The sequence below is a fragment of the Cervus canadensis genome, chromosome 18 (assembly GCF_019320065.1).
Source record: "Cervus canadensis isolate Bull #8, Minnesota chromosome 18, ASM1932006v1, whole genome shotgun sequence".
NCBI lineage: Eukaryota > Metazoa > Chordata > Mammalia > Artiodactyla > Cervidae > Cervus > Cervus canadensis.
In genome coordinates, this window is record NC_057403.1 from 37,561,744 (window position 1) to 37,584,077 (window position 22,334).

General features: G+C 52.7%; 1 protein-coding gene across 8 annotated transcripts; it reads right to left on the reverse strand.

Moving 5' to 3' along the window:
* Positions 1-1,887: 1,887 nt before the first annotated feature.
* On the reverse strand, positions 1,888-22,263 carry SLC9A5 (solute carrier family 9 member A5). 8 transcript variants are annotated; one of them, XM_043437986.1, is made up of 16 exons: positions 22,048-22,263; positions 17,343-17,625; positions 15,694-15,857; positions 15,469-15,547; positions 15,005-15,182; positions 14,217-14,437; positions 13,806-14,008; positions 13,491-13,580; positions 13,323-13,393; positions 12,473-12,602; positions 11,898-11,986; positions 11,611-11,737; positions 7,494-7,664; positions 6,904-6,973; positions 6,118-6,252; positions 1,888-3,313 (listed from the first exon to the last, which is right to left on the reverse strand). In XM_043437986.1, exons 2-16 carry the CDS (start codon positions 17,464-17,466, stop codon positions 2,835-2,837), a joined length of 2,331 nt encoding a protein of 776 aa, XP_043293921.1. In that variant the 5' UTR covers positions 17,467-17,625; positions 22,048-22,263; the 3' UTR covers positions 1,888-2,834. The 8 variants fall into 8 exon arrangements, with proteins under 8 accessions (XP_043293921.1, XP_043293922.1, XP_043293920.1 ...); XM_043437987.1 differs by having other exon boundaries at positions 17,343-17,645; XM_043437985.1 differs by having other exon boundaries at positions 21,142-22,263.
* Between the last annotated feature and the right edge of the window lie 71 nt (positions 22,264-22,334).

Below are 22,334 nucleotides of genomic sequence, written 5' to 3' on the forward strand. Positions count from 1 at the left end.
TTCTGAACCTTCCTAATCTAGTAATTTTTGAAGGATGTGGTCCCTGGGCCATCTCCTTTTGGAGAGCCGGTTCAGATTACAGATTTCTGGGCTCCCATAGACCTGCTGAGTCAGAACTTTGGGGTAGGCCCAGGAATCTGTGTTTGACAAGCTCCCAGTGGTTCTGACACCAGGGTCTAAGAATGGCTGCCAGCCGTCTCCAACACAAGCACCTTCACATCCCTGGGCCTCCTAGCAGGTCTTCCATCTCTAGCCTTTCCTCCTACCAAGCCTTCCTCCACGTGGGCTTTCATCCATCCTCCCCCAGCACCAGCTACATTCATGCTTACTAGTGCACGCCACTGCCCACACTCCCTCAGTCACAGTTCTCCCAGGCTGCCACCTCCGAAACTCGGCAGGGTCACCCCACCCAAGCCTTTGTGTCCTTGGCTGGCCTCTCCCCAGCATGTCCCCTACTGCTCTTTGCTTCTCACTGTGTGTGCTCAAGATGTCTTTTATTCATGCTGATCTTCCCACCTGGAATGCACCCACATAGACTCACCCATGCTGTCTGAGCCCTGTCTCACTCACACACACACACACACACACACACACACCTGGAATGCACCCACATAGACTCACCCATGCTGTCTGAGCCCTGTCTCACTCACACACACACACACACACACACACACACACTCAGACGCCTCTCAAAGCTCCCCCCGCTAGATCTCCTCCAGGCCTCACAGAACTTTCTATGCTCTTGGGCTTGTAACGTAACACCAACAATGACTAACATTTATAATCCTTTTCCACAGTCCAGGCTGTGTACCTGGTTCTTCTCATTTCATCATCTAATCCAGACAGCAACGGTATGAAATAAGCATCCCATTTTAGAGATGTAGACACTGGAACTCGGAGAGAGGATGTAACATACCTAAGGTAACATACCCAGCAGGGGAGGGCTGGGACCAGCTGCTCGGCCTTATCACAGCCGACTGTACGCCGTGTGAGGGCAAAGTCTGAAAGTCACTCTTCCTTCTCTCCACACATTCCCCAGGCATAAGTCAGAAAAAATGGTTGACTAAATGTGTGAGCTTTGCAGTGTGTTCAGGGTTTCAGATATGTGAAGACGAACGACAGATCGGTGATTACCTGGGGCTCGGCAGAGGGTGAGGAGTGACTGCCAACAGAACAGTTTCTCTGGGAGACAATGAAACTGTTCCAAACTTAGCTTGTGGGGAGGGTTGCACAACTCTGTGAATATGTTAGAAAACCACCAAGCTGTACATTTTAAATGGGTGAATTTTATGGGGGGGGTGTGTGTGTGTGTGTGAGGTATTGATAGATAAGCCCAGTGGAAACGGGGTCTGCTGTCATCAGGGATTTCAAGCCCTAGATGTTTCCGGACCCCACACTCTCCAATGTGTATCAGGAACACTCAGGGTGACCAGCTCCCTTGAGATTGTCCTCCTACTGCCATGTGCAGAACACATCTTTTCATTTGTCCTACCCCTCCCTCCAGGCATTTGAGGAACGTTTATCTGGTGCCAGTGTGTGTTGGCTGCATCTTTGGGCACCTTGGCACCTGACCTCTGGGGTCTCTCTTCCTGCAAGTCATTCCCATTTTGTGGACACCCAGTTCTGTGACCCCGTGCCCAGACAACAATCCCCTGGACTTGCTGCAGGCTTCCTGTAAGGTGACGTAGTGGGAAAGAATGGGAGCAGAGGGAGGGAGGGCCATAGGGCCTATCAGTCCTTCCCCGGACCCCCCACCCCACCCCCCCGCATTCTGCACCCGGGAAGCCCTGGGGCACAGAGTTGAAAGTTTCCATCTCCCTCACCACAAGCCCTCTTGCCCGCTTCTCACACCTCAAAACCCCCAGACACATGGGCACAGGACACACATCCATCTGAGAGATGTTTAATGTATCTTAGGTTCAAGGTACAAAATTCAGGGCAGGTGCTAACCCCAGGAAAGTCACCTGCCACCCAGTCAGCCCCCTTTCCATTGTAGTCAGGCCTCTCAGCCCCAGAGCACTGGAGCAGTGATCCTGAGATACCTGGCCCCTTTCCTGTTCAGGGAATAACGAGGAGACAGTGTGGGAGGCCAGAGGCCACCGTCTCCTCTCCTCACAAATCTCCGACCCAAGGATCTGAAAGGCCCAAACCCGGATGCAAAGCAGCAGAGCCCCAGAGTGATGCCGGCTAAGAAGCAACCGTGACCTGAAGCCTGGCCCAACCCTGTGGCCTGGAATTGGAGGAACTATTGCCCCAGAGACTGGCAGCAAAGGAAGATAAAGCAAGGAGTGGAGACAGATTCCCACTGCTCCAAATCAACTGACTGTGGGTAGCTGTGCCGACAGGGCAGCAAAGCCTGCTGCACCTCCCAGCCCAGTCCCTCTGAGAACCAGCCCCTCATGGAGCCTCCCTGCCAGGTTCCTGAGCTGACGCTGGGGCAGGGTGGAGTGCAGGACAGCCCAGTGTCAGCTGAGGAGAGATGCCCTTGCTTGGGGGACAGGAACTGCTCCCCAGGAGGACCCGCTGGGGAAGGAGCATCAGCTCCCCTTGTCTCTGGGCCTTGCCTCTAAAAACGTCTGAACTGGGTCTTGAACCAGAGTTAGGGCCTTTTTGAAAGGGAAAGTGGCAGGAGTTTCGGAACAAGGAGGGTGGTGAAAAGGGTTTCTGTGAGGACCAGCCCACGAGACCCTTCTGACCTGCCCCAAGGGAGCCCAGCTGCTACTTCAGTCCAGGCTCCTCTAACCCCATGTCCAGTTGAGTGGGCTCCTCTGCCCCTTGTGCAGGGAAGACTTCCAGGGGGGCTCCGGCCCCCTGCTCCTCCCCGAGTCTCTGGGCTACAGCCGGCCGCCTTTGTTGAAGTGGATGCACCAGTGGGAGTTGGCGGTACCTGGGCTGAGATGGGTGTGGTCCTCGTGTCCCATGAGGGGCTGCAGCTCCTGCTGCCGGGGGATGTCAGCGCTGCTCTCACTGCGAGAACGGCCTGCCTTGGCCAGGCTCGGGGGGAAGGCAAAGCAAGAGTGTGGATCAGAGGAGAGGGGCAGCTTGAGAGGGGCCTGGGGCTCTTCCGGGGCCCGTGGGCGGGGAGGCAGGCGTGTCATCGTTGGGGCCTGAGTACACGGCGGGGATGCCAAGCTCTCCAGGGACGAGATGCTCTGGTTCCAGCCTGTCTGCATGTCCACGGGCACAATCTTGGTGGTTTCTGAGGACACGTAGACAGCCAGGTCCCCCTGCCCACTCTTCCAGGGCAGCTCCTTCTCCGCACAGGTTGGGGACGGGGGGATGATGCGTGGGCTGGGGCACACCTCAAGGCTCCCTGGGGACAAAGCAGACAGGCACTCATCGCCAAGCCAGTGATGCTTTCTCAAGTGTGAGCACAGAAGTTCATTCTGCAGTTGCCACACAGCATCCATTTGTGCAGTTATTGGATGCACGCCTGGCCCAGGGGAAGCGCCACAGCTGGGTTTGCTCCCCACTGTATCCCCAGCACCTAGCACAGGACTGAGCATGTAGCAGTTGCTCAACAAATACCTACTGAACAAATGAAAACAACTAGAACAAGCCAAAGCGAGAGCGAGGCAGGAAAAAACCCATCTATGATCAGCCCTCAACCAACTTGCAGTGCCAGGCTTAAACCACATCCTGCTAGGCCCCCTGCCCAGGGTGAGGAAGATCTCGAGGCTTGGCCACTGCACTCCTTGCCTGAGTTCCCACCACAGCCCTTTGGTGGGACAGAGTCCAGGAGAGTGAGCTCACACGAACCTAAACAGGCTAAAGATGAGCCGCAGAGGGGATGCCAGAGCACAGGGGATGTGAGCCGAGAATCCCAGAAGTGCTGGCAGCCTTAATGGAAGGCTCAGCCACGGCATTACAGAAAGGCTGAGGCTCTGAAAGAGGAAAACAGGGAAGGAGCAGCCCTCTGGCCACCCACCACCCCTTGTTTTCCAAAGTCAAGCTCAGTGCCTTGCATATAATAGGTGCTCAGTCAGTGTCTGCTCACTGATAAAGTCCTGAGCAGTCCTGTGAACTTGACTTCAAGTGCTCCACGTTATGAAATGTATTGATGCTGTAACTGAGAGTGAAACTACCTCCCTGGAATGCTGTATGAAATTTTAACAACAAAAAAACTTCAGTGTTCACCTTTAGAGGATGCTAGGTAACTATTGGTCTGAAAACCGATAAGTGAAAGGAAAAATTCAAGCATTTATCCATTCTTCCCTATATGAACTGTACCTCAGACTGACTAAATAATTGATGAAAGAAGGCTTTTTTTAAAATACAAGAATTCCTGCTAATCAATGCAAACAAAAAATAGACAGAATATCAGCATTGCGCAACCCGGAATGAACTGTTGGATGTGGCAGTGATCACCAGTGACTGCAAGACCACCTGATGAAAACTGACAGGGAGTTTGATAATGGGTGGGTCAGGCTAACAACAACCAAAGCCAATAGTCAATATTAACCTACAAAAAGACAGCCAGCCAGATGGTACATGCTCCCTGGTGAGACGCAGTGGGAGGTGTAACATCACCACCTATGGAGTATGCTTATCAAGTCTGATCTAGATTTAATTACTAATTTGAAGGAAATGTAAAGGTCAGTGAAACAGACATATTAAATGATGCTTAGGGGATGCAATCAGCAAAATCCAGACAAGGAAAGACTGGGGGACAAATAACCAAGTTATTTCAATAAATACAGTGCAAGGAAAGAAAGTATGGTGGGGGGACCTATAAATCAGGGTTTTTCAAACTTGACACTGTCCCAGGTAGGAGCAGAGACTTCGCTGTAGGGAGCTGTCCTGTGCATTGTAGGGTGTTTAACAACATCCCTGGCCTCTACCCACACATCGCAGAGGTACCCCTCCCGCTGTGACAACACAAGATGTCTCCAGACAGTACCCTAGGGCAGGGGTCCCCATCCTCCAAGCTGTGGACCGCTACCTCCTGTCAGATCAACAGCAGCACTAGATCAGAAACAAAGTGCACAATAAATGTAATACGCTTGAATCATCCCCACCCATCCCCAGTCCGTGGACAAAATGTCTTCCATGAAATCAGTCCCTGGTACCAAAAAGGTTGGGGACCGCTGCCCTAGGGGACAAAATCACTACTACTACCTCCTTAAGAATCAGTGTTATACGTTAAAAGAGACTTATCCACCAAATTTCATGCGTGGGTCTTTGTCTGGATTTTTATTTGAACAACCTACTATAAAAATAAATGAAGACAATCAGGGAAATTTGAACACGGACTGGATATCTGATAACAAAGATTTTGGATATGATAATGGTATTATGGTTATATTTTTAAGAAGGATCCTTATCTTTTAGAGATACTTGCTGAAGTATTTAGCAATAAAGTGGTATGATATTTGCAATTTGCTTCAAAAGAATCCAGTGGAGAGAGGGGCATAGTGAAGGTGTAAGTGAAATAAGATCAGTTAGGAGTAGGTAATTATTTAAGATGGATGGTAGAGAGATGGGAGTTTATTCTACTATTCTGTCTACTGTATATTTTGAAATTTTCTATAATAGGATGTTTTTTAAAAGACACCTGAGAATTCTTGAGCCAACAGGCAGTGGTAATTAGCATTCTGAGTTCATTAGGTCTCCACATATGGAAGCACGTATATGTTGGTTTTTATCTACAGTAATGCTGTTTTGATGAATGCAGGCTCCTCTCTCAGGCCCAGCTGCCGCCCTTACTGGGGGCTGTACCTGAGTGCTGGTGTGCTGAGCACGGGTCACAGCAGAACCCGGTGTTAGGTCTGCTTGTCACCTTGTGTTTCTCGCCAGAGTGTAAAGGGAGGCAAGTGAAATGGCTGTGAGCTTTGGAATCAGATGGGTCAGGTTCAAATTCTGGTTCTGCTGATTTCTAGACAAGTCCCAAGTTCCTTTGAGCTCAGTTTCGCCATCTTGATTGTTGTAAGGATTGAATCAGATCATAGATGTCAGATGTCTGACATAAAAGAAATGCTGAGTAAATGCTGGTTGATGAATGAATGAGCAGATAGGCAGAGGGACTGTCTGGAGTAAAGGCCATCAGCAAAGGGGGAGGAAGCCAACTGCGTAGCTCCAGTTTGCTCCAGAGGGAGGCAGGCAGGAGGAAGCCATTACCTGAGACCTTGCCCTCTTGGAGAACCTCACTGGTGGCCCGAGCCACAAAGATGATCCCCTCGTCATCCTCCTTCTCTGTCTCTGAACTGTCGCTGTCCTCCTCCTCCTCAGACTCCACGGTTAAGATCACAGCAGCTGGACAGGGACAAGAGCTGAGTGGGATTGGCCAGCCCAGCAGCTGCCTCATGGTACCACACCACCCGGAACCCAACCCCTTATCCATCTAGGCAGAGCCCACAGTTGGCAGAGACACCTGCTTTGTCCTGTGGCTGTTACAGCACTGGCCTAGGGGGGTGAGGGAGCTTGAGAGGAAGGGGCATGGGGCTCCAGAGTCCCAGGAGGCAACAGGAAAGACAGATCCTCAGAGGAAGCCATCAGAGAATCACACTTCCCAGCACCTTCATCTTCTCTCAACCTCAGATCCCATCATCAACTGGAAGCATAAACATCTGGAAGGCTAGAAGGCCCATCAATGTGCAGCTCTTCTAGGCCTCTGGTTTTACTGCAGGGACACTGGACCCCAGGGCCCACCCATCCTTTAAGGCACAGACCAGGCCCCATTTATGACACATTCTCCAGGTCCTCAGGGTCTGTAGCCTATAGTTAGCTCTCAGGTGTCACAGACGTCTAGTAACTGCTGAGACCTGTCCATCTAGTTTTAAGGGGAAGAGCCCCAGCTCTTGGCATTGAGTGCCATGCAGAGAAGGTCCTTCAGGCTTCCAGTCAGTGGGCCCCTGCCCTTCCCTTCCCCGTCCCATCCTCAACACCACCCCACTCCCTGCTTGCCTGTGTCATGGAAGCCCAGGTCTCGAGGAGGTTTCCCGTTTGTAGCTTCAGTGTTAGCCACGCCATCCTTCTAAAGGACCAAAAAAAAAAAAAAAAAAAAAGTCCTAAGCCTCTTGCCCTGACTCCAAACCCCAATCCTGTCATCTGGCGGGGTCAACAAGAAGACAGGTCTTCCTGACACCACATGGAAGGGAATCTGCATCAATTACAGTGGTTCTACCATCCCTTGACCCCCCACCCCCACCCCCCAGCAAGTGTTGTATGGCCCCAGCAGAGATGCTCAGTACATCAGCCTGGGCTGAATAAGAAATTCATGGAGTCCCCGCACCCCTTCCCCAACAAGGAATCTGCCTCTTTCCTGCTCACTCCACCTCTGGTAGGTGGTCCTGCTGCCTTGGGCAGGTGACCACAAGAGGTTGCTCTCCCTCTGAAGGCTTCACCTTCTCCTCTGGGGCTCCAGGAAGATGCAAAAGGGAACCCAAGCTGCTACAGCCCCCAGGTCCCTGAGGCTGGATTCCAAAACCTGTGAGCTCAAAACTGCATGCCATCAGCCTGCAGCTGCAAACAGGAGTCCTAGAGAAAGCACATGCCTTCTTGCGGCCGGCCTTGCGGGGTCGTGGCTTGCTCTTGGTGAAGCAGATGTTGTGCTTGGTGGACTTAAAGGACTCCAGCCGCCGCTTCATGTTCTGCTGGAAGACTTCCTTGTCCTGGCGTTCCTGCGCATCCTCAGAGATGAAGTGGCGGCTGCAGCTGGCTTTGTACTGGCAATGACAGCCCCACCCTGCCATGAGGCTGGGTGTCCTGCCTCCCACAGGAACCCCACGTCACAGCCCCAAGTTCACCATAGCTCCTGCCAGCCTGCTGTTTTCCAGAACTAGCCATGGAATGAAAAAAAAATTAAAAATACAATAGAGACCCAGCCAGACTCTATATTCTCAGATCTTTATCCCAGAACCTACTCCCTCAAATCTGGCTTTCCTTATCCCCTCTTGCCTTCTCCCAGTTTTCTCAGATGTGAAGTGACATCCTGTGTCCTGTCCTCAGGACTACCATGAAAGCAAGGCAGGCATTTCCTTCTTTGCACCTCAGTTTATCTGAGCCTAGTCCACATGCCTGGCCCATTTGCCGCCTTGTGACTACACAGGACTCTGTCCAGCTGGCCCTCTCCCTACTTGGCCCTTTCTGCAGCTGCCACCGTGACTCCTCAGGCTGCAGGAACTTCCGTGACTATCTCTTGCCACCTTGGACCCTCTCAGTCCAACCATACCTGTGCCCAACTCAGGACCACCCCCATCATCTGCTCTTTCTAACTCTTCCTCATAAAGACCAAGCCCACTATACCCTCACCTAACCTGTCTCCACCTCTGGCCGTGACTGCTTAGCAGCCTTTTCATTACCTCCTGGTAATTTCCCAAAGTACCACCTGCGTGTTCCCAGTCATTCTTGTCCAGCCGCACACCCCCAGGCCGGTCTCTTTCCTTTGCCCTTCATATTTTCTTTTTCCCTGAGCTGGATCTAAGAATCCCCATTTAAGTCTCCTCCCAACTGCCCTCTTCTACACACTCATGCAGAGGTGCCCCTCTCTCCCTTGGGTGGGGGTGGGTGGGTGCAGAAGCCCAGCTCGTTCACAGGGCTCCTCACTCCCCACTCCCTGCCTCCATCAGTTCCCTTCTCTCCATCAGTTCCTCCCTCCCAGTCCTCCACTCTCCTGCATCTTCAATCCTTCTCTGGCCACTGGCCCCCTGCCTCTGCTTTTAGACCTGTTCCTGCCCTTACCTCCTTGAAAAACGCCTTTCCATTGACATTATTGCCTTGCTTTTGCTGCTAAACCTTTACACTTACATTCTGACACTTCCCCTAGTACCCATTAATTCCTTGAATGTCAGAGATAAAAGCTGGGGTGGGAGCAAGGCGGGTTGCCTGACTGCAGCCCCACTGTGCAGCTTTCTGCCGCGTCATCAGTACCTTGGCCTCTGGTTAGGCGACATCGGTGCAAAGTCCAGCCCTCCTCTTGCCCCAGGCCTCCGAGACAGCTAGGAGGGGCATCAGCTACTGCCCCTCCAAAGGCTCCTTCTCTCTCCTCCTCTGCTGGCTCCCCTTCCTTTTCTTCCCTGTGCATTCCCCAGCATTATCCTTGGCCCCCTCTCCCATCTCAGTGCCCTCCCCAGTGAAAGTATCGACTCTTTCAGTGCCAGCCAGCCCAGTGATAAATCTGTGCTTCCCAGACACCAGCCATCAGACCAGCTGCATTTCAACCCCCTCGAGGGGCTTATTAAGAACAGATTCCTCATCCCATTCCACTGGACAGAATCAGACTCTGCAGGAGGTGAAGCCAGGAATATGTATTCTAGTAAGCTCCCCAGGAGATTCTGATGTAGCCAGGCCAGGAAACCGCTGCTGTAGATTGCTTCCAAGTCTTTTTATCTCCAGCCTGTCTCCTCTCTCTTTTAAACTGTAATCTTATGTTTCTAACTGTATACTAGACACTTCTGTCTCTAATGATATTTCTGTGAAGAACATGAAGAATTAGGGATTGCGTGCTGGCATAACTAAGTGTATTTAGAGCTGATTGAGTAACCATACCCCCAAAATTCTTGATCCAGATCAGTCTGGAGGAAAGTCTTTAGTAGCAGACCACAGGGCTCTGTCCTCAGCTCTATCCTGTTCATTTTTATGTTGATTTTGATGAATACAGAGTTACCAGGCTTAACAGAATTTTATATGATGTGAATCTGAGGAGATTTTTGGTGACCGACATGGGATCCAAACGATGGAATGATGGGCTAAATCAAATAAGATGACATTTAACAGGGATAAGCACAATCATAATCCAGGTTTTTTTTTTTAGTCGACTACACAAGAACTGGTTGGACCAAACTCACTGACCAATCTTACATACACACACACACATCAACAGCCAGCCAATCATTATGTATCAATACTTCCTAATGTAATACAATAATACAGCTATCGAATGTTGCTGAATACAACCAGGCCTCTAGATTGAACTACCAAGAAATACAGGGTACCAAGGATAACATGTTAGATACCACCTCTGGAATACAATCAGCAAAATCTGTAAAGTGGAGAATTTTCTAAGATGATCTATCCAGTTTCTTCAGTAAATAATAAAAAGGAGGGAAAAAAGGAAGAAGAAACTATTACCAATTTTTTTTTAAAAAATAAAAAGACATACTTACTAAAAATGCAAAGTGTGGACTTTATTTGGATCCTGACTTGAACAAACCAGATGGAAAAAGATATGTATTGAACTCTGGGTGGGTATTTGAGGTGAGGTGAGAAGGAATCACTGTTACTTGTTGTACGTGGTAATGGTACTATGGCTTTTTTGAAAAAAAAAAAAAAAAAGAATTCTTGCCACCTAGAGATACATGTGGAAATATTTAGAGATGATATGATGTCTGGAGTTTGCTTTAAGATAATAAAGTGTAGATAGGGTGTAAGGAGGAATTATTGGAACTGAGTGATGGTTAAATGAGTTTCTTTATTCTCTCTAGTTTTGTGAATGACTGAAATTTTCTATAAGAAAAAGTAACCAAAACCGAAAAACAAACAAAAACTCCACAAGTTGGATGAGACAGGGTTTCACAGTCATTAACTGAGGAAGACATTGGGGGTGGGTTGCCTGATTGTACGAACAGTGTGAGGTCTCAGGGTGATGAGCCAGAGCTGGAGGGATCCTGGGCTGCGAGAAGAGAAAGGCAAGTTCCATAACTAGAAAGGTTAAAGGTCCCCTGTGCCTGGCCCTGGCCAACCACAACTAGCATAGCACCTTCCATCTGGGGCCTCTTTGGCCACGGCAGTGAAAGCCTGGAATCCTAACCACTAGTCCACCATAGAATTCCTAGGGGCCTCATTTCTAACAGCTGAAGAAGACACACCAGGGACAGAAGCTGCTGGCCTGAAGGCAAGAAGGCCTCTGTGTGGAAGGAAGCTGTTCTGACATCTTTGCAGGCTTTTGCTCTGCAGAGGTGCAGAGAGTTAAATCAGGCCCAGAGGGAGCAAATTAAAGGGAAAATTCCCATCTCTGTAGAAAGGGCCTTGACTGTTAAAGCTGCCAAGAATGATCACAGCTGGCTTCTCATTTCAGAAAGGTTCAAGGTAATGGCTTGCTGCCCCCTTGTGGGGTTGCAACGGATTCCTGCCTGGATGGGTTGGACCTTTCCAACCCCGAGGCTTCACAGACCTACAAGGGACTCACTCATGTTACCTAAACTGGATGTCTGCCTCCCCCAGGTTAAGCTGCTCCCACAGGCCTCCTTGGCACTCCTGCCTCTGTCTGTGACCCCCATCAAGCCCTCTGTACCTCCTCTCCCCTTCCTGGCCGATTTCACAGTCCTATGTGCCCCTCTTCCTTCCAGCCACCCAGCTCTAATCTGCAGTGTTTCACTCCAGCTTCCCAACTGACTCTCCCCGCCTCTCAACTCACCCCGTCCAATTAGATCTGCTCTCTGCTACCAGGGAAGACATCCTTAAGCCATCCTTGTAACAAGCCAACCTTTCTCAAAATAACAACAACAAAAACCCCAAAACCAAAGGTTATAACCAACAAGATGAAGCCCACGCTCTTCAGCTGGGCATCTACAGCTCTCCACAAGCTGGGGCCAGTTGCCTCTCAAAGCCTTGGATCATGGCCTCCCCAAACCTCGCTCCCCCTCGGGACTCAGAGGCCCTGCCTGCTCTCACCCTGCGGCGCGGCTTGTAGAGGCCTCCGCAGAGCAGGTGGTGCATTGCGGCGTCCTCCCGGTCCCGGCCGCTGCGCACCGTGTCGATCACCTGCAGATCCAGACACGCTCCACTGCCGCTCTCCCTCCTGCGGGCGGCGGGGACACGCGTGCTGGGGCGGGGCCGGGAGGCGTGGCCCGGGGGACGGGCGGAAGCAGAGGTGCTCACGGATCCTCCTCAGAAGAGATTCAGAGAGAGGGCCCAGTAGGGAGGAGCCTGGGGAAGCGGGAGGGGGCTCCAGGACTTACAGCAGGTTGGTGACGGAAGTCTCTGCCACGGAATTGCGGCTGGGCATAGAGGGCAGAGTGAGCCCAGTGGAGGACAGGACGTGGCCTCCCTGCAGGAGCCATGTCAGAGGTCAGGTGGCAATCAGACGAAGGTGGCGCAGAGGGGAACAAAAGGAATAACACCGGTTAACACACTTTGCTCTCTGGATGTTCAAGGGACTGCGCTAGGTGCTTTTTTATACTGCACCTACAAAACTCTGTGACAGAGGTACTCATACTGTCGCTTTCTTACAGTTGAGGACACCGAAACTCAGAGAGGATAAATGACTTGCCCAAGGTCACAAGCCTGAGATGATAACAATCTGAACCACATCTGCTGATGCCAGAGTCCAGCTGTCTCCCACCTTTCTGCACTGCCCACTAGACTCTAAATGTCAGCGTCAGGCCGGGCTCGTTCCTGTAACTGCCACTTCACAAGTCCACGGAGTCTACTGGGAATTCCCAACTCCCTGCTCAGGGCCTGCCTGCCTGCTTGTCACCGCTTCCTGCCTTGCCCTGCTGGCCACCCGCCCATTCTCCATTGTCTGCTGGCCCACCTGATCCACGAAGCTGATGGCGTCCCGGATGTTGAGTCTGTAATACACATCCCAGATCTGGTCCCGGATGCGGTAAGCTGAGCGCCGCATCAACAGCTGACTCAGGTACTTCTTATCAAACTGCTCCCACCTACAGAGGATGCCAGGCCCAGTCCTGAGTGCTGGCACTTCCTCAGACAGGGCTGGGGCACTGCCAGCGCGGGGCCCACATCTCTTGGTGTGGGCATCGGTCAGGGAGAATCTGGAAGTTGGTCCCTGCCCTTATGGAACTGACAGCGCCTGACATTGATGAAGTTATGACATGTAACTATAAAATTGCAACATGACAGGAACTACAAAGGATAATTGTAGAGTATGATGGGGATTTGTCCTAGTCAGGGAAGCCTCCCTAAGGACATGATGCCTGTGGTAATATCTGAAGGATGAACAGAGAGGTTAAGGAGGCAAGATGGAGGGGAGGGAATGTTCTAGTAGAAAGAACAACATGTGTAAAGGTCCCAGTGGCCAGGGCAGGGGGAACATGGTGGGTCCTGAGTTTCTAAAACAGGGTTTATTTCATTGGCAGGCTGAGAGTCAAAGTCACAGCGGAGCACAAGGCGGCTGGAGTCTGGAGGTGCCAGACCACACAGGGCAGGGCCGGGCAGGCCTCGCTGGGGAACCTTATCTCATCCTGAGAGTCCGGGGACACCAGCACTGCCTGAGGAGCTTCAGGGAGAGGTCACCCAGCCTGTGCCTGGCTGCGTCCCTTCTCAGAAGTGTGGTATGTCCCCCATGCTGCCCTGGCTGGGGTCGTTGGGGAGGGGGTGCTGCTGCTGCTGCTGCTGAAGGAGCCTGGGGGCAGCTCCCTCACCTGTCCCTCCAGTAGTGATAGCCATGGTGGCCCACAACGTCCTCCACTGCAGCCAGAATGTGGTCAAAAGTCTAGAAGGGGGGTGGGTAGGGGGACCAGATCAGGACTCTGCTCAGAATAGGAGAAGGGAGAGAGGGACAGGTAGGGGGATGGGGTTCTGGTACCCACATGCTCATGCAGCTCCTGGTTCAGGGTGGGTTTGTGATGCTCACTCCTCTTCACCTTCAGCCACTTGACCAGTGGCTTGATGGTCAGGCCCTATGGACGGGCAGCCGGTGAGCCCTGCCCTGGCCAGTTGTCTGCTGCCTTTCTCTCCCCACAGTTAGGCTTCAGCTTCTGTATCTCCACCTCACTGCTCTCAAAGTCTGGGAAGTCAAGCCCCTGCAGCCCCCAACAGGAAAAGGAGCCCCTCTCCCATAGGCTCCAGGCCTCCCCAAGGGCCTGCCAGACCCTCTCCCCATCCAGCCTCCTGGGCACTCCCACCTGCACGATGACAGTGAAGAAGACCACCACAATCGTGGTGGCTACAAAGTAGTCCTTGGCAGGGACCTTGGTCCTGTCCAGGAGGATGACGAGAGCGAAGGCCACAGCCCCCCGCAGGCCCCCATAGGACATCACCACCTGGTCAATCTTGTCCAAAGGGACCAGCCGGAACTGATTCAGCACCCACGTCTGCAGGACTACGCCTACAGCAGGAGGGAGGCCAGTGGGAGCAGGGTGTTGGGAGTGGAGGGCACTGGGTGCAGCTGGCACCCGGTATCAGGGCTCAGGTCTGAAGGGCTGGGAGGGCTGAGCAACACAGGGAGGACAAGGATGTGGACTCAGAGTGCGAGATGAGCTGGGGTGGGGGGGCAAGGGCAGGGAGGATAGGAAAGCAGAGGGTGCCGGCTATACCGAGGGCTCGGAAGAACAGGATGAAGAAGAGGGTGCCCAGCACCAGCCCAGAGTCCCAGGCCCACTTGGAAGAGTCCACGGCCGAGATGCCGAGCAGCATGAAGATGACGGTCTCCGCGCAGCTGGCTAGAGTCTTCATGGTGTACTTGACAGCTGTGCGGGACTTATGAGAGATGTTGGCCTCCACATACTTCTTACAGCCCAGGCCACACATGGTCACCCTGGGAGAGGAATGGAGAGTCAGAGCAATGAGGAGGGGCTGCAGGAAGCACAGCCTCTGGGGTCTGAGCATGCACAGGAGAGGGTGTTGCCCATCACAGGATGTCAGACTCAGAGCCAAAGCACAGAGAAGCATGGAGCCCGTCCAGGGATAGGTAGTGGTAGTCCTGGGATAAAAGGGTCGGAATCGCCAAGCTTCCCACTCAGTGCCTTCTGGAGGGGAAGGTGGGGAAAATGTGATCTGACTAGCACAGACTGCCTGAAGCACCTTTTGGAGTTCTGTGGCCACCAGAGCCATGGCACCAGGCCTCAAAGTCTACTTTTGGCTCAGCCCACACCCCAGAGAGCACTTTAGGCAGGGAAAAATTGGGTTCTGGGGGCCCAGGACAGTTCTAGAGGCGAGTCCTGTAATGTTCCCTGAGGTTTAGTGTCTCCCCTGGGAAATTTGAAGCTCCCACTCAAACTCAAACCTATGGACTCCTCAAGGTCCTGCTTCTGTCTGTGTGAAGGGCAACCATCTCCAGCACCCCCTCCCAGCTGCCAGCGTGCTCGGCACCCCCAGGACTCACGCAAGAATGGCAGAGAGCGAGGCCATTTCAGCGGTAAGGTAGGCTGCATAGGCGAGGAGGAAGACCAGCAGCGGCTCGATGATGCGGACCCGCTTGGTGAAGCGTGTGGTCAGGGCCAGGAGGAAGGCAAAGACTAAGCCCACGGCTGCCCCGCCCAGACTGACCACAAACAAGGAGGCTGGGGGAGGAGTGGGTTGTCAGCACGACCCCTGGCCAGGACCCCTCCCGGGCCAAGACTGCTGCCTGGCGGGGAGTGGAGGAGGATGCCCACCATGCTCCCCAGGGGTCAGGATTGCAGGAAAACCCCTCCTTCTCGGGTTCTCAGGGCCCTGTTTCTCCGTGGAGGAGGGAAGGGAGGAATGAGGCACCCCAGCAGCATCCTCTGTCCAGACGCAGTGGGGGAGGGGCTCAGCAACCCGAGGGAGGCAGCCTCCAGTGCCCGCCGAGAGGGGGGAGATACTGACCGACTCCCTTCAGGTAGTCAGTGGCCCGCACGTTGGCAGAGCCCATCTCCACAAAAGAGTTGCAGACCTTGTACAGCACCTGAGTGAGAAGTGGTGCATCAGGAGTGATGACGGGGGAAGGCGGAGACCGGATTTCTTCCCCAGGGGATCCGGGGAAGGGTCTGAGCCTGGTCAAAAGCACGGCAGCACGGGATCGAGGAACGGCAGCCCAGTGCGCACTCTCACCACGGTGACTGCATCGTTGAGCAGGGACTCGCCAAAGACGATGATAAAGAGGGTCTCGTTGACGTGCACCTCCTCAAAGACAGCCAGCACGGCCACGGGATCCACTGCTGAGATGAGGCTCCCGAACAGCAGGAAGTCCAGCAAGCCAGCCTGCACTCTAGGGGCTTTTGAGGGACAGCAGACGGTGAGATACTGAATTGGCTACAGCAGCCCCAGCGACAGGCCCAGACTGTTGAAACAAGGATGCCCCGAGAGGATTTGGGACAGTGAAGAGTGCGTCAGCCTGCAGGTCAGGAGACCTTAGGTCTTGAGCCTAAGGACTGTCTTTGCCACTTACCCGCTCTATGACATTGGCAACGTCACTGCCACCTGACTTCTCATAAGCCATACCTCCTCATATGCCTGCCTGACAAGACTGCTGCAGAAATCAACCAGGGAAATGGCTACAAAAGCTCTGTGTAACCTGAAGAGCTAAGATGGCACTGACAAGAAAAAACTTAGCAACAGCAATAATAACCACCATCAGGTGGAAATAGGCTGCTGACTGGCTTTATTAGGAGAACAAAAGAGTGCCGTCTCCCACATCGTAGTTCTCAGCCTAAGGAAGGCAACAATTCTCAGCAGGAGGGGGAGGAGCTATCCATCCACAAGGGCTGAATACAGTATGAAAAGCACCCACCATTGGTGGGACTCGAACATCCCATGCAATCTCTGTGAACCTCAGTTTCCACTTGTACATGCTGAAAATAATAATAGTGTCTACCTCAGAAAGTTTCTTATTTAACCAGTGCCTATACATAGTAAGCACTCAGTAGTTATTACCTATTACTAGGATTACTATGATTATGGACTGATGTCCTCCCCTCCCTTCCTACCCCCAAAGAGTTCACTGACCCCATAGAAAAACCAGGTTGGAGACCTGAGTGGAAATTGCAAACCTCCCCTTGACCCTGGGAAGAAGTCTGAATCATCAACTTTGAGGGTTGAATGGGTTTGGGGCCCAGAAAATGAGAAAGAAGGGAGCAGAACAGGGCAGCCTGAAGGCAAAGAGCTCAGTAAAAGAACCCTCTCCTGCTAACTTTGGACCTGATATCAAATGAGTTTAAGGGCCTCTATTTCCTCATCCATTAAATGGGACAAATGATACCCCCAGCAAGGTTGATATGAAGAGCCAGTGGGATGAGCAAAGAGAGAACACCCAGTGTAGTGTCTTGCATTCTGCAGATGTATGATATGTATTTATTAAAATAATAAAAACAGAAAACCACCCTGATGTGACCTGGGCAGAGCCCTCAAAGGGATGTTGAGCTGTGCCTCAGGGGAGCCAGGCTGGCAAGTGGCAGTGTGGTAACAGAGGGCAGGAAGAAGCAGGGTGGTAATGCAGGCTTCCCAGCCTTGGCAGCCCACGCACAGCTGGGAGCCAGGCCCCTACTCAGCTGTCATCTGCAGAAGCCCAGACTCATCTGGCAGGGACCTAAATGAAGGCTGCAGGCCCATCTGGAGCACTGCCCAGTTGGGAGGGACCTAAGATGGAGGTCTCAGGGCATGGCTCTTGTCAACAGAGGATCTTCAGAGCTGGAGGAGAAGGGAGCTGGGCAAGGAGTCTGGCAAAGCCCCCCACGGCTGGTCCACGTCTTAGAGTCACTCACCCACAAGTCCAGCCTGCTGCAGGCCCCAGAGGGCAGCACCCGTTGTGAAGGCATTCCAGAGTGTGCCCACCACGGCATAGGTGAGGATGGCACCCAAATTGTCAAAGAACAGCCGGCTGGGCATGAAATAGCCCGAGTCTAGCACAATAGGAGGCAACAAGAAGAGGAAGAAGGTGCCTGGCTCCAGCTGGTACTCCGCTTTCTTGGCCACAGCCAAGACAATGCCCCCCAGTGCCAGTCCCAGCAAAATCAGCAGACAGCTCTCAGGGACCAGAGACGTCACCTTCCGAGACAAGTGAAACACTACAACACAAGAATAGGGCGGGAGGTATCATCAACTTATGAAGCACACACACACACACACACACACATATGCACTGGCCTATAGCCTTCCAGTCTTAGACATTTATTCAAGGTCAGGACCCCCAATCCTGGGGCCAAGGAAGAAGAAATTCAGGATTGCTAGAATCTCCAGCCTCCAGAGCTTCAAACTCTCCACTGCAGCCACAGTTGTCTATTTCTTCGTGCTCCTGTCATGGTAACCTAGGTCTCTGCTTACTTTTTCCACTTCTGAAAATACCCCATCCTCTCTACTGTCATCCTCAAAGGACCTCACCTTTTTCTGCTCTCCCTTATCCATTGCCGTTATTTGAACCTCAGCAAATACGAGGTACATTTTTAAGCATAACATCGTTCTAAAAATTAGGGCCTAAAAAAAAAAAAAAAAAAAAAAAATTAGGGCCTGTGGAGTCAGTCTCCCTGGGTTCAAAGCCTAGCTCTTTCATTTACCAGTTCTGTGACTTTGAAGCTAATATCTTCACTTTTTTAAAAAAAATTGTTGGGCCGGGTGTTAGTTGCAATATGCAAAATCTCTAGTTGTAGCATGAGGGGATCTAGTTTCCTGACCAGGGATGGAACCCAGGCCCCTGACACTGGGAGCTCGGAGTCTTAACACTGGACAGCCAGGGAAGTCCCAGTCCCTTTTTGACTTGCAGTTTTTTCATCAGTAAAATGAGAATAAAGATAGTACTGATCTCATAGGATTGTTGCAAGGTTTAAGTAAGATGATCTGCTCAAAAGCAGTTAGCCTAGTGCTTTGTAGTAAGTGCTCTATAAATGTTACCTTTTATTCTATTATTGTGTCCTGCCCTAGATCATAATGCATATTATACCTCCTAGGAGTACAGCAGATCTCCTAGCCCCATGTGCTTTTTCATTATGTAGGCTCACTAAGGGCTCAGTAGTTTTAAAAGCAATAGACTTAGCAGTTAGACCTCCAGTTCTTCTTGTGGCTCCATCCTATCCTAATTGCGTGATCTCAGGCAAATTATTTAAATTCCTGAGCTTCAATTTCTTCTGTAATATGGGGAAAAATAACCTTCACAGCATGAGGATAAAAATGATATAGTGTGAATGTGCCTAGCAGAATGTCAGACACATAATAGGATCTCAACAAATGTTAATTCAATATGATTCTGGGGGGAAGTAATAACATATCTGACCCATGGAAAGAAGAGGAGGTATGGAATGATTTTCTAGCACTATTGCCACTCCTACCTTTGTCTCATCATATAAACTCTTTGGGCTTTCGATTGGGCCCTGAGCCAGGTGAGCTCCTCTCCCCAGACAATCCTTGGAGTCGTGGGTAGTTAGGGACACCTAACACCTTGGTGTTAGGCTGTATGAGACGCAATGCTAAGACAGTGCCCTTTGGAAGCTGTACCCAGAGAGCCTAGGACAGTGCCTGGCCTGTGGTGGGATCTACCTAAATATTTGGTGAATAAAAGGGAAAAAAAAAATCCTAGCAATGAAGCTGGGGGAAGGTATTTCTGAACATTCTACCTATCTCTCCCCACCCCTAATCCCAAGGATTTTTTTTTTTTTTTTGGTTGATCAGAAAAAGGCTCTCTTCAACCTCTTCAACCTCCATAGGAGATGTCATCCAAGCTAGAAAAAGAACTATGATTTATGAGGAAAACTACAGCCATTGCTGCAAACCCTAAATAAGACAGGAACTCTCCACCTGGCAGACTTCTCAGCAGACCCAATTTTGGTTCCTAGATCTGAGGCTCCTCCCACCTTGCTCTCATTGCTGCCAGGCCCTAAGGTGAGCTCAGCCACAGCTCTCCCCACACTCAGCCCTACCTCTGGTCCCCCTCTCCTCTCCTTCAGGGACCTTATTCCATCCTTATCTCCAGAGCATGCATTAATCCCAGCACTGCAATCCAAAACCCTTCACAAAAGCCTGTTCACTGAAAGAACTAGGCTCCTTGAAGGCATTTCAAGCCCCATTTTCCATTATTAATGGGCTGCCATGGTAGAGTGGAGAGCTCCTCTGTTCCTGCCCAGCCCCCACTCCCAACTGTGTCCCTGGGGGAAGAAGGGGGCAAACTCTAGACGGCGCAATTCCTATGTGAAGACTGTACTGGTGAGACTGGGAGTACAGACTGTGCCAGCTTAGATGGGGAGTGAGTAGCAACCGCTCAGCTATAATTAGTCACCCCCACAGCGCAGGCTGCACAACAGGGAGAGGGAGGAGGGTCTCTGGTGGGAGGAGGGACCACTGGCTGCTCAGAAGTGGGGAGGAAGGGGCAGAGGCGAGGAAAAGCAGCTCTATTCAAGGAAAGGAGTCTGAAGCACAGCCCTCAGTACTGTGCAGACTGAAGGAGATTGAATGTGTGAAAGCCTCTAGGGCAGGCAGCACAAAGTAAGGCCCAATAAATGGAAGTTTCCCATACCCTGAAGTGGGAAGAGGTAGACTTGAATTGGAAGGTGGGGGGGGGGGGTGGGGGGAGACACAGCTGGGCACAAGAAGGGAACATCTTTAGGGGATGGGGGGGATAGAGGAAAAGTGGCATTTTAGCATCCCAAGAGAATGGACATTTGGAGGTGGCCTCCAGGGAAGGCTGCTTCCTCGGGACCTGGATGCTGGGGTTTGCCAGAGAATACTATCACCTCAATGTCCCACACGCCCTGACTGCTGACAGGGGCTGGGGATTGGTGGAGGGGAGCCAAGACCAAAGAGCTGACTGCAAGAAGAGGGGAAAGAGAGGGCAAAGTAGGCTAGGGATGGGGTTGGAGAGCGCAGGGGCAGCCCTCTGAGAAGGCAAATCCTCAGGGCTCCCACGCGAGAAGGGGAGGAGGGGGATCCACAAGAGGAGGCGCAGAGACAAGGTGAGAGCCCGGATTTGCGGAATCGGAACCTAAAGTCGGGGCACTCTGCAAAAATCCGGCCCGGATCTGGGGACTAGGGGTTGGGGGCGGGTCCGCTGCCCGCCGCCGGCCCTGGCGCACGCACACACGCACTCACCGATTTTAGCCAGGCTGGCCACCAGGATCCAGAGGGCTACCAAGTAGGGCGCCTCCACCTCGTGCCATTGCCAGCGGAAGAGCGCCAACCCTGGGGGAGGCTCACCCGGCGACCCCGGCTCCTGGGTGGGCTCTTCGGTCGCTCCTGCCCCCGCCAGGGGCAGCCCGAGCAGCGGCAGTGCGGCGCGCAGCATCCTGCCGCCTGCCTAGCAGCCCTCCAGGCACCGCACGGCGGCCGGCCCCGCGTCGCCGCCGCCGCCTACCGGCCTCCCCCGCGTCACAGGCACGTGGGGTCCGCTCCCCCCAATCCCGGCTCGGATACCCCCAACCCAGGTCCGGACTCCGAGACCCTGTCCCGGGCGTCCGTACTCCAGACACCTGCCTCTCCGCTCTAAACCAGTCTCGACTCTGGAAATCCCCCAGTGCAGTCCTCCCCCACAAGCCCTGCAACCTAGTCCTTCAAGCCCGCTCCCTCAAACCCTCCCCATACCTCCCCCGATCCGTATTCAGAGCTGTGAGCGGCCACAGTCCCCAAGGGGCACTGCCGGGTCCCACCCGCCGGAGGCGACAGCCAGTCGCGAGAGTGACGGGGGTCTGCCGGGTGGCGGGGTTCAGGCGAGAGGAGGGCAGCCCCGCCACGGAGAGTGCGGTCGGCGGCTGGCGGCCGGCCCTGGGTATCGAGGCCGCGGACCCCAACGGTGCCCCGTGCAGACTGCAGGGGGCAGTGCGCCGTCGCCTTCAGCTCAGCCCTCGGGAGCCTAAGACCCCTTCGGGCCCCGCTCTCAGACCAGAGCTGCGCACGCGCACTAGGCCTTTTTAGAAAGCCGTGAGGGACAACTGTCCCCGTCGTCCCCAGAAACCCCAAGGCCCAGATTGGGCCGAGTTCATATCAGGCTGAGGAGGAGTCTTTTCCTCTTCATTCACCAAATCGAGGGGCAACCGGCCTCCCTTTCCCTTAAACTACAGTGAACTCTTCTCACCCTTTCCATGAGACAATGAAGAGAACGTATCTTCTTCCCTAAAGTACGAAAACCCAGCCTATCGATTCCCTTCAAACTAAAAGGAATTCACTCAACCTTTTCCCCAAACCTGAGGAGGCATTCGGCTTATCCCGCCCTAAACTGAAAAGGACCGTTTCCCCTTTTCATTGAAGTACAACCCATCCCTGTTCTTCCCCCACACTGAGGGTAACGTGTTCTACCTCGCGGCCAAACTGAGTCGTTCTATCCTTTTCCCAGAATTAAGAGCACCCATCCCTCTTTCTCCTCCATCTAAGGGTAAATCATCCCACCTCCTCCTTTGAATTGAGTGTAATCTATTTTCACTTCTTGCTCCAAACTGAAAGGGACCCATCTCCCTGCTTCCTCCAAACGAAGGACGCCCATCCACTTCATACCTCAGCTGAAAGAAATCAGACCTTCAGGTCCCTAAACCTAGGCGGACCTGGCGGGCCACGATCTGAAGAAACTTCCACCCCATCTTGCCCTAGCAGTCTCTCAAGAGAGCACAGCCTCACCGCCCCCAAGCCCAAAGAAAGCCTCTCGGCGCTCATCGCGCTCTTGCAGTGGGTGGGGGGACGCGTGAGCTCGGGTTTTCCCGGGACTAGCCTGTGAACTAACGGGACCACGATCACGCCCTCTGAGTGACTGGCTGCAAGCTCCACCAACCGCAGTACTGCCCCCG

What these genes read in the sequence shown, in the direction of transcription:
- SLC9A5 (XM_043437981.1), bottom strand. Translation starts at nt 20,845, where the DNA reads ATGCTGCGCGCCGCACTGCCGCTGCTCGGGCTGCCCCTGGCGGGGGCA. An exon ending in GCAGCAGGCTGGACTTGTGG is followed by an intron (nt 15,858 to 17,342) that starts GTGAGTGACTCT and finishes GTCCCTCAAAAG; the next exon opens with CCCCTAGAGTGCAGGCTGGC. An exon ending in TCTACAAGCCGCGCCGCAGG is followed by an intron (nt 7,665 to 11,610) that starts GTGAGAGCAGGC and finishes TGTCATTGCCAG; the next exon opens with TACAAAGCCAGCTGCAGCCG.